Below are 17,179 nucleotides of genomic sequence, written 5' to 3'. Positions count from 1 at the left end.
AATTACTATCCTGTTTCTAGTTTATTATAAAAAAACTTTGGATTACGAAACAACATTAGTAAATAATACCATTCTTTACGACATGTGGAAAGATTTACCTCTACCTGTTTATGAGAAGTTGTACTTCTTTAATATAACAAATGCTGAGGAATTTGTTAACAACAGTGAAATACTGAAAGTACAAGAAGTTGGTCCTTACACTTACAAAAGTACATGGGTTAAAGAAGGTATTTCTTGGTTTAACGGTACTGTGTCTTAGAGAGAGAAAAAAAAAACCTACTACTTCGATAAAGAAAACTTTGTGGGTGGTGAGAATGATGTCATTTATACTCTGAATGGCCCATTCATAATTGCATTTGATGTTTTAAAGGAAAAGAACATTTTAATTAGAAGTGCTGCCGGTAGTTTTTTTTATACTCTCGGCGAAACACTCATTATAAAGAAGACTGTGGCAGAACTCGCCTTTAAAGGATACGAAGACAGTATTATTAAATATGGCAAGTACGTAAAACGTAATATTCCGTACAAGAAAGGTATATTTTCTTGGCTGTACGGGAAAAACGCTACAGATGAGGGATTGTTTACTGTTTTTACGGGAGAGACAGACCACTAGAAGATGAATGAAAGAGTGGAATGTCTCCAAGAAGTTAAATTTCTGGAAGGATGATACTTATAATATGATGAATGGCACTAATGCTGAGGTTGGACCAGCTTTGACTGAGAATCAAAACACTTATACATTTTTTCAACCCCTCATATGCAGATCGTTGACGTTTAATTACAATAGAGACGTAAATCATAAAACTATATTTTTCAGAAGGTTCGAGAGCAGTACGGAAACTATTGCTTCTTCCTCTATAAATCCTGATAACTGGTGCTTCGAAACTGACCCTGATTTAAAATCCGGGACTCAGGATCTCAGTCTCTGCCAGTTTAGTGCTCCGGTTGTGCTGACGTTTTCCCATTTCTATTTATTGGACCCTTCTTACTTACAAAATGTGTCCGGTTTGAGTCCTGACAAAGAAAAGCATGGTTCTCATATAGACGTTGCGCCAGTTATTGGAGTATCAGTGGATTTGTGTTTGCGCTTCCAGGTGAATCTGAAAATTCAGCAAGTTCCGAACATAGATGAATTAGAGGATATAAATCCTGGAATTTATCCTGTATTTTGGGTAGAAATGTTTGCAAAACTTACCCAAGAACTGACAGATATTATAACTGAAAGGCTCACTGGACCAAAGGAAGCAATAAATTGGTTATTATGGATTCTTTTAACTACTGCACTCTTTCTAATTACCGTATCGTCGCTGTTATTGTGTTTACCCAAGAAAGAAGTGCTTTATAGAGAAAAGAAATCTTTGTTAGAATGTGGGAAAAAGCCGTATTATTCCACTTTTTATTCGTTTGATGAAGTTCCATTTTTATTACCAATATATTAGACTGGCTAATGGTATCAGCTAATACCATTAGACAAGGTTATCAGCAATATATTGCCACAAAATTTTCAAAAAATGTTAGTAAAAGTGCGAAGTTATCTCACTAACAGGATGTAAGCAACGATGCGACTGCAAATAGCCGTAAGTGACATTAAAATTAAATAAATAATTACATTTGTCAAATCTGCTTAAAATGTTAATGCTAAAATTATTAATTTTCTTTCTGGCAATATATTTATTTCTTTAGGCTTTAAAATTTAGTTTTTCGTTCCCGAATTAAGATTTTTACATAAAATAAATATTTTTATTATTTTCTGAAACCTTTCAGATTTTTATTTTTGTAAGTTTTACTTTTATTTTATTTTGCTATATATATATCTATACATGTATAGATATATATATATATGTAAAATATAAAAAAATACGATGGCTTTGCTCTTTGCGAACCAGCAACCTTTAATTAATTTTCTGCAATTCAGGATCTTCCCCTGAACCAGTACCTTCTAGAACATTCGCGCCTATTACATAACCTCCTCATATAAATGATGCGTCATAAGTTTTTCTACATTTTTCTAGAAGCTACTCTGTTACATAACCTTTCATATAAATGCTGCGTCATAAGTTCTCCTACACAGATGCCCTCCCGCCTTCGTTCTGCTAACGCCTCCGCTATGCTCCTCTTTCTTTGTTAGAACGTTATAACGTATTAAAGTCATTCGTATCTAATTATTCAATTACTGAATAAGTTATTTGAGTAACTTCATCTGGAAAAAATCATCTGCTCTAAAATAAAATAAAGATATGCTGTTAAAAGGGAAAAGTCCTGAGTCTTAATTTTTCTCCGTGGTGCAATCATCCCAGCTTCGTCAACCATCTGCCAAAACGTGAAATGGAATAGCCTCACCATTCACCCACGATGTGTTGGAATAACTGAAAACATTACGCATATATATATATATATGTGTGTGTGTGTGTGTGTGTATACATGAGCTTATACTTTTCAAACATTTGTTTCACTAGTAGCAAATATACTGTAATGTATTAACAGTTTAAATTTTGATTGGCAGTTTTAATTATTTTTTAATAACATTTTCTACCTTATTTTTTTATCTGTTGTATATTAAATAGTCAGAATGTGTACGTGCTTTTAATTTATTATTTAATAAACAATGTGTATTAAATTTTCGAATATGATTATAAAATTGTTGTACTTCTTTATTAAAGTGGAGTATGATTATAAATTGTTGTACTTCTTTATTAAAATTTTCTAATTAGGGGTGAAAAAATAATTATGACTGGAGTTTGAGTTATGAAAATGAAAAAGCTTCATATTTCATCTAATATTTTATTTTTACTGTGATGAGCTATATACAAAAGAAATATATTTAAAAAATAATATGTGAAAGAAAATTGAGGAAAAAATTTTATAAAACTTTTTTCGATTTTTATGTACTCATTAAATCAAAGTCAGGTTTAGTTAAATAATATTTTCAGTAAACTTACAATTAAATGACCATTAATGAAGCTTTAAGATTTAAAAAGAATCCCAAAACACTTTTGTAGACATGTAATATTAAGTATTAAAACACATGCCGAGTATCACAAAAGAGTCATTATCGTGATATTTTGCATTTATTTAGTTGCATTATAGAGTAGTGAGATTTCAGTTTCATTTGAAATATTAAATGCAATAATTTTCTTGACACAGACATCTAAATTTGTTTGTAAAGTACGAAAGGCTATTTAGTATTACACTTTAATGCGCTCTAGGAAAAAGTTTATAAAATTACATAGATCCTATGTTAAACAAGTTGTTCGAAAAACGGCTACGTATTTTGTTTTTCTAAACATTTAAACAGGCCCACCAGCGGCCGAGCGGTAAAATCGCTGAACACTGGTAGTTCGGTCCGAGGTTCGAATCCCGCGAACGGGCTGGCTGCATATGCGTTTTCGTGGTTTTCCCCATGTGTAACGTGTATACGAGCCAGTTTCCCTTAGAAAGGCATCCCTCCTCTTAGGCAGATAGCCCTCGAGGCTTTGCCATAATCACACACACGCTAAATATTTAAGCTTTTTACCTATTTAAACTTTTATTTACCATTTTTTTAAAAAACAAAATAAAGCATTTTGTAAAAACAAATAAAACATGGTACTGGTATGATGGAAGAAAGGAGTTTTGTTGAATTAAAGCTTAATTTTTTTACATGCTTCACCCAACAAAATAATTTTAGTTAGAAAATTATTCATTATGCTTTTAAATAAATAATAAGTAAAAATAGAACGCTCAATACCTTTGCATGCAAGATTTTCAGATATACTCTTGTAATTACTGTTGACGTTCCTCTCGTCCTAAAAAAAAGGATGTTACAATAAGAGATAGTTGTAAAGAAAAGGAATTTAATGTACCTTCATCAGCTTGGAAATTTCGCCCCGTTGTCGATGTAACGGAATGGTCATTTTAATGATCGTCAACTAATTTTAAAAGGATGAGCCATTTATTTAAAAAAAGCTACTTTAGTCAATAAATCATTATCGCCAACTGGAATTTCGAATTTAAATTTGGAACGGGTATAAAGAAGTTAGTTTAATTCATTCCTTCTGGAATATCAGCGAATTTTGCGCGTGCATGTAAAGGTGCGATTCGTTCGTTCATTTTTTTTTTAAATTAGAAGGCATAATGAAAGCTTTTCTAACTAAAATTTTCGCTTTACAAAGACTGCGTAAAGTATTAATTTTACAAGAAACCTCCCATATATAATACTGAATCCGTTACTTAAACTTTTGTACTTTATTTTAAGAAGCTTTGTGAATGTGAGTAGCACGTCGAAGATCAATTTTTAATGTGCATCATATTTATAGGTTTCTGGTATATAACCAAAAACTTTCTGAAATTTTCCAGAATCCTGACATTTCTGCGTAATTGTTCTAAAGCATTTAACAAAATATTCCTTCGAATTTAATACTATTGCATTGTTCCTTCAAAATAGTTCTGGAAAAATTGCCTTGTATTGATTTAAATTTTGGTTTAAACGGAATCATTGTCAAGCATAAAACTAAATACAGTCCACCGCTGACGACCGGAAGCTGAAATGAACATAAAAAAATTATGCAGGAAAAATAACGAACTAATTTCGAATTTTATAGTTTGACATTCTATTGTAAATTCAACTTATCGAAGCTGTGCTGTATTTTTCTCTCATTAAAACCGAGGAGCGAATGGTTTAAACTTTTGTAGAATATATTTAGTATTAAAAAATCAGTCTTTTATGCTCACAGATACTGTAAAAAATAGTTAGAGCTTTGCTAGTATGATTACTATACAATGTTAGTTCTATTGTTAATTAAAATGTATAGTTTTATTAAATTCCCCGAAATTATACCATATGTTTGAATTTTGTGTGAAAATTTTTATGTTACAATTTTTCTACTTGGCATTTATACAAGATTTTGAGGCATGATTTTTCTAATTAATAAGAGTGAATATTATTAATAGTAATAATTTTTTAAAATTTTTCTCTTTCTGCCTCCTCTCTCCTAGTTGCAGATAGGAGTAATTTATGCAATTTTCCGCAAGTACTGACATTTTCAACTGAAGAAAGAGGGAAGAAGAGATGATCTTTTTATCTCTCCTGGTTAACCTGATGTTTCAGTACAATGTTATGTTGTGATATGAGCAGAGTTGTTGAATACAGTTAAATAAATATATTTTGTCTATCAATACTGAAGAATAAAATGACGTCTTCTATGTACATAACAAACATTTATTTAAACTATGAAGACGTTGAACAGCAGAGTAGAAACATGATATTGCACAGCGCTTTGCACTTCTCTTTTACATGCAATACTCACCATTGACTTTGGCTAACTGCGTATTAACTAAGTATAAGTATTACGCAGCAGAGAACTTGCTTATCACGCGCATGCGCTAGGGAAATCGACGGCGGTTGCCAACAAATACCATTTTAATTTAACATTAATATTAATTCGTAAAATTTAAAGTAAATAGGAGATTCCTACGGAAATTTTCTAATTATTAATTTTTTTCGGATTCAACTAAAGTGCAGAAATTTTGAAATAATTAATTTTTCACATTTTCTGCTGCCTAAAAAGTTAATTATTTTAGTTTACTTTTTCTAAACTAGCATGAGTTTTATAATTCTTAAGTAACAAATATTAAAGAAACTATAAAGCAAGAATCGGCGTAAAAGTAAAACATGTAAAAGCAAGAATTGGTGTAATGTAAGTTAATATGCAGGTTTCGAGGGTTAAGTAGTACGTTCTTGTTCATTAGTAAAAGTGAAAAATGTTGGCAGAGACATGTACTTCGGCGATTGCTACAGGTAAAACATGATTGGGACTGACTGTTCCGATATTGCCAGTGTGTTTCCGGCTCACTAATATTGTATAGTATTGCTCACTAATATTAATAGTATAAAAATATTGGCACAAGGGCGCATCACGTGTATCAGTTCCGAAGTAGTAACCCCGAAGAGAGCAAAGCAGGTAGGAAAAAAGAGGAAGGGGATACATCGCTCAGTCAGAAAACAAAACCAATCATGGACAACAAGGTACGAAATTTGAGTTCTCAATTAAATGATAGAAACTAAAGCCATTGGCGCCATCTGTTGACACTCATGTGAACGAAGAGCAACTAAAAAAATTTTTTTTAAGCCGACGACAAACGCGGATTAGAGTGGGATAATTAACAAGAACCGAAAGATTTTTATAGATGTAAAAAGCCTCCAAGAAATCTAATTCATCATTGGAAGGCATTTTTGCGAATAATTTTAGAACAAAAAGCGGAAAATATGATTTTTGACTAGCAATGATGGGCAATAGGGGATTTGTGTGTTTCTAATTCACAATGGTAGTCTCATGTTCTTTAGTGCGAAATTTCAAGGATTTTCATGTTTAACTGATGTCTATTAAGCCACTTGGGAAAGGAGTACAGTTGAGATATTAAGACACTAGCTTCAGATTTCTCACATTGCTGCATAAAAAGGATCGGAAATTCGTCTTTATATCTTGCATATTTCGTTGACTGGATAAGGCTTGTTACGCTGGGCAGCAGAAATATAACAGCAATGTATTCAGATTGTTAATTCATTATACTTCATTTTTAATCTCATAGCCCTAAATTTAGGATTTAAGTTTAGATAAAAGTATCATTATTTCGATATCGTCGGTAAATTGGGTGCCGGTTAAGACGGATTTCACTGTACTTCACAGGCGTTTGTTAAAGTTATTGTAATATCTTATCATGAATGAACATGATAATATAAAATATAATAAAAATGTAATAGCATTAAACATGGGAAATAATACTGAGTGTAGTACAAAAATATAATTCTTTTTATAGAATATTCGTTGAAAATACTGTACGATAACGTATAATTGCTACACCGCATTTTATGAACTTGCGTGTTAGAAAATCGGTGACATGTTCTACTGGGCTAGCAGTACATGCTCGGGAATCTTACTTGCAAACGCTAGTTGCCTGAGCCGACAAATTTGTAAATACCTCGTGTGTGTGTGGTGGGGGATAGAAGTTGTCTTAAACTACCTTCGCAGATAAAAAATGGAGAGCGACTAGAATCAACGATCAGCAGTGTATATATTGTTACGAAATGTACAGGCGCGGTAAGATGGCTTCCCCGCAAAGCAGTTTTAGGGTTGCCATAAAATGGCAAGGAAAGGCAAAGTTGCCATATTTGGCGAGAAATCGCACCATTTGGTAACAAAATTGGCGATATCCCATGGACGGATGGAGAACCTTCCGGAATGAATTCTTACCGGTTTAGCCCAGAATATTCTCGAACACAGGCCGAAAGCTATATAAAGCCTGCTGGTCCGCAGTCAGTCAGTTTACCTTGTCGAGAGGGCGAGTGTGTATGTAAGTGCCTAGGCTAGCGAGCTGATAGTCAGTATTGAGTTAGTGTCTCGTCTAGCGAGTCAGTCCCTGAGGAGTCGATCGAGTTGACAGCCGGGCAGCGAGTGTCGAGTGGGTTGTGCACGGAAGGAGTCTCTTAGTGCATCGTCGAGAGAGCGTATTGAGCTTCAGAAACGACTGAACCGAAGAGTCGGGAGCTGTGCTCTGTGTGTCGAGTGCATCCCGAGCTGCAGCGTGAAGAGTTTCGAGAGTACGTGGAGTTCCGAGAACAACCAAGCAGAGTTGGTAGCTGAACTCTGGTGCTTTGCAGTGAAGCTGTCTCCACTGTGATAGCCTGATACCCTGAAGGCTGTGTCGCTGATTGTTCCAGCGAGTGTTTATAGTAGATCTTCGACGACTGTAAAAGTGACTTTGGAGCTGTCCTGATTAAATATTGGCCCAATAAAGTGTGTTTCGATACTTTATCAAGTAGTATTGTCATTATTCACTCCAAATCCACACGAACCCCGTACGAAGGTGAAGAAAGAATAAAACGCAACAATATAATAATGACTGATCACAATAATGATAATAATAGTTTTAAAAAGTTCAGAAAGGACTCAGAATTTCAGGTGACACAAGAGGCTTTGTTAAGGTTTTTAAGCTCTCCAGAAGCTAGCAGATTATCAATCTACTCTTGGACTTCCATTTGCTAACATAACTTTTTTTTTTTTTTTGTCTTTATAACTTTATTATTGAACTACTCTTTCTTTATACTTACATCACAGAATGGTTATCAATAAAATTACGAAATTTTTAAAAACAGGAGGTAAAGTACTTTTAGAACACCCGATATATTGTTAAGTGATGCCGCACATTTTGCGATTTTTTAAAGTCTTTTCTCAGTTCATCATATCAATATTCAGTTTTCTCAGATGACTTACACATCTTTTAAAGACTTTTTATTATTTAATTTTTCTACCGTTTGTTTATTAAACATCACTTTATTCGCAGTTGCGCCATAAAAAGTTCAACAGCAAAATCACAAAGTATTAGAAATAGTATATCTTTAGATTTCCGATAGTGTGGCATGTGATGCCATATATATTTTATATTGCTATCTTATTTCTTTAAAAATTATACACGCCGATAATATTTTCGGGCAACATACTTTTATGTGAAATATGATACGGACAAAAATTTGACGATCGAGAATAATAGCATCTAAGGTGCTAATAATGGCAACGATAAAAATGATCATAATGATGATAATTAATTATTGTTTATATAAATAACATATTTTATTTTAAATAGATTATGTAAATATTTTTTTACACATAATGAGATAGATGATTCTGAAGAAGATAAAGAGGGCATTGCTGAATCAGATTTGAATCCGATTCGTCTACGCAGTTCATTACTATGGAGATGTTAAACTTGAAACTGTTGCAGCAAATTCTGGTTCTGACCCTGCTCCTTAAAGAAAAAAATCAATTATCTAATTATCATTTTGACTACATAATTCTAAAATAATATAATGAATAATTTTAAACGCTAGTTCTGAAAGAATGGTACATCATAAAGAAGGGTAATCCTCAACTCAGGGACTCGGGGTCTTCTGGTAAGTGTGAGCATTAATTTAAAAGTTGTGTTTTTATTTTAGTTTTAATTGTATGAAAAATACATCTTTAAAAGCATTTAAGCTTTAATCAATGATAATAGATAACTTAAACAAAATGTAACAGCTATCAGATTATATCTAGTTTACTGACTTTTCTTTATCATGTTCGGCATAAATTCTAAATTTTCCGATCTCTGTAACACAGCACGTCTTACTGTTCCTCGTGGTCAATGCGCTCATGCAGAGTGAGTCAGAAGAAACTGCTCTGATAAGAAATTTAAGAAAACGAGATTCACTTCCGGGAATATTACTCATTTAGAACATTCTAGGGAAGTTTTGTTTCTGTGAGCTTTACAGAAAATGGTTTGGTCGAAAAAGACATCTTACTGCATTCTTTCTTTTGGCTTATTATTATTCGCCGCATTTATAGGAATCCTTGCTTTCTTCTCGATTTATTACAGAAAAGCTTTGGATTATGAAACAACTCTGGTAAATAATACCATTCTTTATAACATTTGGAAAGATTTACCCTTACCTATTTACGAAAAGATATATTTCTTCAATGTAACAAATGCAGAAAATTTTATAAACAATAACGAAATTTTGAAGGTGCAAGAAGTTGGTCCTTACACTTATAAAGGCAGCTGGGTTAAAGAAGATATTTCTTGGCTTAATGGTACAGTGTCTTACAGAGAGAAAAAAACATATCATTTCGATAAAGAAAATTCTGTAGGTAGCGAAGATGATGCCATTTATACACTCAATGGTCCCCTCGTAATTGCGTCTGCTCTTTTAAAGGACAAGAGCTTTATAGAAAAACAGATTGCCGATGCATTTTTTAAAGGAAATAAAGAAACACTCATCATTAAAAAGTCTGTAGCAGAGCTTGCTTTTAAAGGTTACAAAGATAGTATCATTAAATATGGTGCATACATAAAAAGCGATATTCCATATAAGAATGGTATATTTTCTTGGCTGTACGGGAAAAACGCTACAGATGAGGGATTGTTTACTGTTTTTACGGGAGAGACAGACCACAAGAAGATGAATTTTATCAAAGAGTGGAATGGTTCCGAGAAATTGAAGTTCTGGAAAGATGATACTTGTAATATGATGAATGGCACTAATGCGGAGGTTGGACCAGCATTGATGAAAAATCAGAAGAATTACACATTTTTTCAACCTCTCATATGCAGATCATTGACGTTTAACTACAGTAGGGACTTAAATCACAACAATATATTTTGCAGAAGGTTCGAGAGCAGTACAGAAACTCTTGCTTCTTCCTCTATAAATTCCGATAACTGGTGCTTCGAAACTGACCTCGATTTAAAATCAGGGACCCAAGATCTCAGTCCCTGCCAGTTTGGTGCTCCAGTTGTGTTGACGTTTCCACATTTCTATTTATCTGATCCCTCCTACCTTCAAAACGTGTCAGGCTTGAATCCTTCGAAAAACAAACATGGTTCTCATATAGACATTGCACCTACTATTGGCGTGTCCGTGGATCTGAAACTTCGTTTTCAAATGAATCTGAAAATTGCGCAAGTTCGCTACCTTAGTGAGTTCGAGAAAATAAATCCTGGACTTTATCCCGTTTTTTGGATCGAAATGTCCGCAAAACTAACTCAAGAACTGGCTGATACTATAATCAAGGACATCATGAAGCCAAAGGAAGTGATATATTCTATATTAGGTATTATTCTAACGATTGCTCTGGTTCTCATTACGGGATCTTCACTTTTGCTTTGCTTTGATCAGAAGGAATTGATTTCTGAGGAGACGAAACCTTTGTTGGATGGTGAACACCAGAAGGCGATATATTATTCGTTTTCAGCGAGCGATGAAGACAGTACAACTTCCGGAATAAGTAATGAAACGTCGGCTATGAAATTTTCTGCAGGAGCATGCCCAGTACTAATTACGAAAGACAATGTCTACTTAGCTGAATCAGAATCTCCAGAAAATTCCATTGAAAACCATAGTCCTCTTTCTTCAGAAACACCGCCGATGTTGATGGCAAAAATCTAAGCTGCGAATGGCCGTAAGTGAAATTAGAAATTAAAGAAATATATTTAGTTGCATTAATCAAGCATATTGAAAGTGCTAATAGTACATTTATTAATTTTCTTTCTTTTCTGAATTACAAGTGAAATTTAAAATTAATTTCTTTCTCTATGAAGGAAGGTTTTTAGTTTAATTTTATTCTCTTTGAAGTAAGGTTTAATTTAATTAAAAGAATGCTTCTATTTTATAAATTTCATTGATACCATTTGAAAAATATTTTATATATAATTGCAGCTTAGTTTGTGTAATAAAGTAACTAATCTGAAAGTATATTTTAATGTTCGGTAATGCTAAAATTTAGGTATGTTTAGATATCTTGCAAATTAAATATGTTTGCATTTATAATTAATAGTAACTTATTTAATTTCAACTTATTGCAGAGCAATTGAGAACAATATATAATAGAAAGAAAGAAATCAGTGATGCTATGCAAAAGGTTCAATGGATACGGCAATGAGCATCATTTCTGCGCATATTTATGTTAATATATAAATAATAAATGTATATGTATATGTGTCAACGTAATTAAATGAATGAAACGAATAGTAAAACAGAATTACGAGCAAAATAAATAGAATTGCAGTTAATAAGAAAAGTAGAATAAAAATCAAGAATGTTAATTAAATTTTAATTTTTTCTACTTCTCATTAGTTATCCTATTATATGCGTACATGAGAAACGAAAGCTGGCAAATAATTTTATAACTAATAAATGATATTAGCAACAAAATCCAACTACTAAAACATTCTTTGTAATCAAAACAAAACTAAACTTTAATGTAAAGAAAAAAGTAATAGAAAATCAAAAATCTTTGTATTGTTTGTAATTGTAACCGTCATAATCAAAAACGTACTGAACTTTAATGTAATGGTATTATTTTGTCCGTATTTTAGTCTCTTTTCACAGAGTAGCAAATAGCATGAAATGGAATTTATGTAAATTTAGCAAATTTATTTCATATAAAAATTGCGAAACGAAAGTTATGCATTTCGCATTGCTTAAATTTTGATTCACATGCTAATTTTTCGCTAAATATAACACCTAAGTGTTAATTAAAATTAGAACTGTGTATGCAATTAGTGTTATCGTGTTAAGACTAATCGCACCTGTCAACCTTATCATCAGAACAAGCCCATAAAATTTATGATGGCAAAGAGTACATTGGACATCATATAGGTGACAGTACGATTTTGCCCAGTTCCACCCCAGTTTTGAGAGAGAGAGCATCCCGGGGGATGGGTCCGAAGTCTCCCATCCCTTTTTCCTCGACCGCCAAAGCACACGATAGAGCTTTCGGCTTGCTATATATTTAGAATGCCCCCCATGCAGCAAAGAAATTATTCATTTATAAACATTCATACCTTCTCCGAGATTCGAACCCGGATCCTTTGGTACGGTATTCATAGTCATTAATCACTATCCCGTTTGGGAAGCATGTAATTATTTAAGATTTTCGTGAAAAAAGTCTTTCAAGATCCAGTATAAAATTTTAGTATAAAACTGCTTTGACATAAAAGTGCTTTTTAACATAATAGTTGTATGTTAACATAATAGTTGTATAGAGTTTTGCTGAATATTAATAATGATTTACTCATTTATAAATATTCCTGACTTTAAAAATTATAAACATCTTACTAGTCTAGCTTTTATGTATAATTTCCATTGGAAACGTTATATAGCTCCCAGTACTCAAAAACGTGTTAAGTTTATGAACAGATTTCCATATTGCAGCATTTTTATTAGAGCACTTTGTCATAAAATTTCGCTTTAAAAATGATTGAATTCTACTCATTGTATGAATTTCCATACTTTCAGAAAAAGCAAACGACTTTTTACGATGAACACAAAACTGAACATTATCGTGATCTAATTATCTATATTATTACTTAAAATAAATTTACCATATTTAGAAGAAGAAATTTGGAACAAGATTTAATGCTTTTCTTCTCAAATGATTAGTTTGAGCTTTAAGTACAAAATACTTTTTCTCAGCAGCACTATTAGAATAGAGCCATATTGCATATGGTCTTTTTTCGGTATAGTCTAGTTTGAAAATTTCAAAATAAACTAAATTTTAAAAATGTAAAGTAAAAATAGCAAGGATGAAAGAAACTTAATGCATATTGTGCGCCAAAGTGTAAAATTACTGATATTAAAACTATCTTTCATAAATTTTACTGCTATTGCTAATGTTTGCAAAATTACCAGCTCTGTTATTCATATCTAATGTAAGTTAGGTATATTTTTATTAAATTTGAATTTTCATTTTTTTCAGTTAATCAGTTTAGTTTTCATTTTTAAATCAATTAGGTATGCTGCTAAAACATGACTTATATATTTTTAAGAAATAGATATACATTGTTTTATACTGCTTAGTTTGTTATGTAATTCGCAGTTTTAACTTAATAGTTAAAATTCTTTTTTTGTAAGAAGAGAATTGACAAAACCTTTCAGAACAAGAAATTTGCTAAGCCATTTAGGTAATAAATGCTTTGGTAGCTTAATCAGTTGCGACGCGTAAAATAAAATAAAAAAAATAAATAAATAAATAAATAAAATAATAATAAAAAAAAACCTATCGACTTTTCAGTATGAAGTTAGGATAAGAACGTTGCTTCTGTTAAATATATAGAGCTTCGTAATTTTTGGCAGAATTCCGTAATTTCAATTAAGAGTTAAATTTTTAGTTAAAAATAGGTGCTTTTGAGTTAAAGAGTACACACTTCTGTAGCAGAAACATGCATGTGAAACTTATTTTGCATCATTTAAACCTCCTTTGTTCTTAAACATGCTATAAAAATGCTGTAACATGTTTCCGTTTTGAGGGAAGAAATGCATTTTTAAACAGAAAAAGCACTGTTGACTGAAATGGAAATTTTTATCATAGCCGAATTAGAAATTTATTGTCATAATTAGCTATAACAGGAAAAAAAAACTTAAAACATAAACTTTATAATGTCTGGTATTCTTAGGATGCATATACTACCGAACTTTAAAAGACTATTTAAGTATTATCTTTAAGTCTTATGAAACGAAAACAAAACTCAGAAGAAGGGTGTATACGACCCTTTTATTTGAACATAAGGAAATAACAATGACCCAACTTGGGTTTACACAAGAGAGTACTTCTGTCTGAACTTAAGTAAGGAATGTTGAACTAAAATCAAATGTAGTAAAATTAGTCTAAAGGCTCACAGGATAAAGTAACGAGCAGGAAAGGAAGGAAGGAAGGCCCTGGTTTGTAGAAAACCGGAGACACAAGCCTAATGTCTAGATGTACTCAACGCCACAGAAATAAATCGCTATTAAGTCATGGTAACAATGCGGCCTCAAGTAGGCAGAACAAGCTCTAAAATCAGCTTGCGAAATCATCGCTTAAATAGTACTTCCTTTCCCCTCAATCTCAATAAATGCTCGCTATCTCATTTACATTCTGGCAGGAAAGATCAAGGGTGAAAAGAGAGTGACAGAAAAGCATTTTAACTGAAAATTAACTATTAAAACTAAACTGAAACTCAACGGCACAAACAACCCATAGAGAGCCATGGCCGGCAGTGCCCTCATATCTGCTTAACCGTGGGTTCTGAACTGCTTGCGCATCGTCCCTGGACAAGTGGTCAAAATTATCTATTAGTTAAAAATAAATAGATAAATCCTAACTCATTTATAAAGTATAAAACGAAATGTTAGTAACTGTAAAAAAAAATTCTGTCATTAATGCACAAAAACCGATGACTAAATTTAAGCTGTCATAGAGCTCGCAATCTAACATAAGTTTAAAGGCACTTTATGAATCTGATACGAATAAATTTTGTTTTATTCCTAAGCAGAGTTTTTAAAGCTTTTCTTTTATTAGTGGAAGTGAACATACTAAATTGCCAGCTAAGTAACTTTCAATAAATTAAGACGTAACTTTCAATTAATCTGCGAAACAATTAATATCTTAGAGGAGATTTATATGAAACATGGACTTAGAAATTATGTAAAGAAGCTTAGATAGACTAGTTGAATAATGTCCAGCTGTGCAGATGGACCCATGATCTGGATGCCAGTGCAAGCACTGACTGTTCGAGGGCTGCCTGCTTTGCCAGGAAGTCCGCTCTTTCATTCCCGGGGCAATTGCTATGACCTTTCGTCCTTGTAAGAACGAAGTTCTTTTGGCTAAAATTAATAATTGTTTGTATTTGACGGGATATTGGTGAATTTTTGCAGGGGTGTTTTTTATAGCATAGACTGATGATTGGCTGTCACTGACGATATGGACTGTGTCCGTTGGTAGTTGGTGGAGCTCTTGCATACTGTAGAGAATTGCTGTCAGTTCAGCTTGGTGTACGCTGTTTAGATCTCTAAGGTGCCCTTGCCATTCTGTGTGTGAGCTAAGGTTATATTGGAGGGTTGCAGCGCTGCCAACTTTTTGTTCGATCTTTGAGCCGTCAGTGAAAGCCGTGTATTCCATTGTGGGTGGTGGTTTGTAGAAAATGCAGTGCAGGTTTTGAAGATGCAAAGCTGGGTGATGAAAGTACTTTTTAGGCTGATCTTCGTAGTCTGTTGGGTGGAATGTGGTGTCATTAAAGTTAGTTGTTTTCTTGAGTTGGAGGACTATTGTGGAGATTGCGTCCATTTGTGCTTGGATTGAGAGCGGGAGCACACCTGTCAGTGCCAGTGTCTGTAGGGCGTTGTTAGAGGTAGTAGAGAATGCTCTGGTGATATTTATAAGGAAAGGTCTTTGTATGGCGTTTAGAGCTCGCACCTTTCTGGTGGTCATAGGTATTGCCCAAATAGCTGCTCCATATGTGATGATCTTGTTCACGACGGTTGTATGTAGTATTTTCATAATTCGGTGGTTCAAGCCCCATGAGTAACCACGTATTGTCTTGTTTTTCAGAGCTTGTGCTATTTTCATAGTGGTGAGTTTTTGTTGTGTAAGTCCTGAATCCAGTTGAACTTGTTATCAATGATGAGGCCGAGGTAGTTAATCGTTTTCACGCATCGGATCCTGTATTTGTCTATTTTAAATGTGGGATTTCGAGTTATAGTTCGTCCTGGTTTTTTGACAATCAGTGCCTCCTATTTTTGGTGTGAGATCTGTAGCTTTATTTTTTCGCATAGAGCGTTGAAAATTTGAAGGGTGCTATTGCAGTTTTCCTGGAGTTGTTCTCTGGAGCGGTCGTTGATGATGAAAGCAACATCGTCTGCAAATGCAACGATTTGTGTGTGGGCAGGCCAATGATGATCGATAATGTGGTTAAAAGTGAAATTCCAGAGGTCCGCGCTCATACACGATACCTGCGGACATCCTCTTGCTTGTTGCTTTGTGATGACCGAGTTGTTGTGGAGTACTATGCTTTTTCTATTATGCAGGTAGTCAGCAGTTGTTACATAGAGGTTTCTTGGACATTGAAGGTCTCTGAGGGCCTGCTTGACAGCAGGCCACCAGAGGGAGTCAAAAGCGTTCTTCAGGTCGAGGCATAGCAACGCAGAGTGTAGCTGTTGGCCTTTGTTAATTTGGATTTGCGTTAGTGCGGTATCGATGGCATGAATGGTGGAGCTATTCGGCTTAAATCCGAATTGGCGAGAGCTGATTTTATTGTTCTTGAATACACGGTATTTCAGTCCGTTTATGAGGAATCTTTTGAGTAATTTTCCAATAGCTGGTAAAAGATTGATCGGACGGTACGAGCTTGGATCCTCTGGATTCTTGTTCTTCTTTGAGAAGAGCACTATTTGTCCAATTTTAAAACAATCGGGAAAACAGTGTTGAGCCAGACATTTGTTGTAAAACTTGAGCAGAATTTCTGGAGATGCTTTGCTGATGAGCTTAAGGACTTGGTTATTAATGCCGTCGGGGCCTGGTGCTTTGGCGTTGTTAAGGGATTTTACTCTTGTGAATGGAATGTCATCTGGTGTGTTTGGTGTTTGTGTGGATGCTCTTAGTTCTTTTTGCTCCGATGTATCTTCTGCACTGTCATCTTTCAAGAAGACTTGGTCCAGGATACCGTTGATGGTGGTGCTCGTGAGGTCCGTGCCATTACTTTGTGATGTATTGGTTGTTGCGTGGATTTGAGTTGGTTTATAAATCTTGGAAGTGGTCATTTTGTAAAGGGCTCCATAGGTAGTTTGATTATTCGTACAGTAGGTAGTCCAGGATTTTAGTTTTGCTTCAATTAGTTTCTTTTTTTAGATTGC

The 17,179-nt window shown here is 33.7% G+C and overlaps 1 protein-coding gene and 1 long non-coding RNA gene across 2 annotated transcripts in view; one reads left to right on the top strand and one right to left on the bottom strand.

Annotated features, from left to right (window-relative positions):
• LOC146999457 (uncharacterized) overlaps positions 1–17,179 on the bottom strand; it is a 215,532-nt gene that overhangs the window by 163,218 nt on the left and 35,135 nt on the right. The window contains exon 2 of the long non-coding RNA XR_015043483.1: positions 3,728–3,785. This is a non-coding gene — a long non-coding RNA (uncharacterized LOC146999457). The remainder of the gene's footprint in view (positions 1–3,727; positions 3,786–17,179) is intronic.
• LOC118204634 (scavenger receptor class B member 1-like) lies at positions 9,287–10,964 on the top strand. The gene has a single exon (XM_035376942.2). It carries the CDS (start codon positions 9,287–9,289, stop codon positions 10,955–10,957), a length of 1,671 nt encoding a protein of 556 aa, XP_035232833.2. The 3' UTR covers positions 10,958–10,964.

Source organism: Stegodyphus dumicola, chromosome 1 (assembly GCF_044657685.1).
Source record: "Stegodyphus dumicola isolate Sdum_Otavi_A_Nest chromosome 1, ASM4465768v1".
NCBI lineage: Eukaryota > Metazoa > Arthropoda > Arachnida > Araneae > Eresidae > Stegodyphus > Stegodyphus dumicola.
Note: the sequence above shows the minus strand (reverse complement) of the source record. Positions and strands in the feature narration are given on the sequence as shown.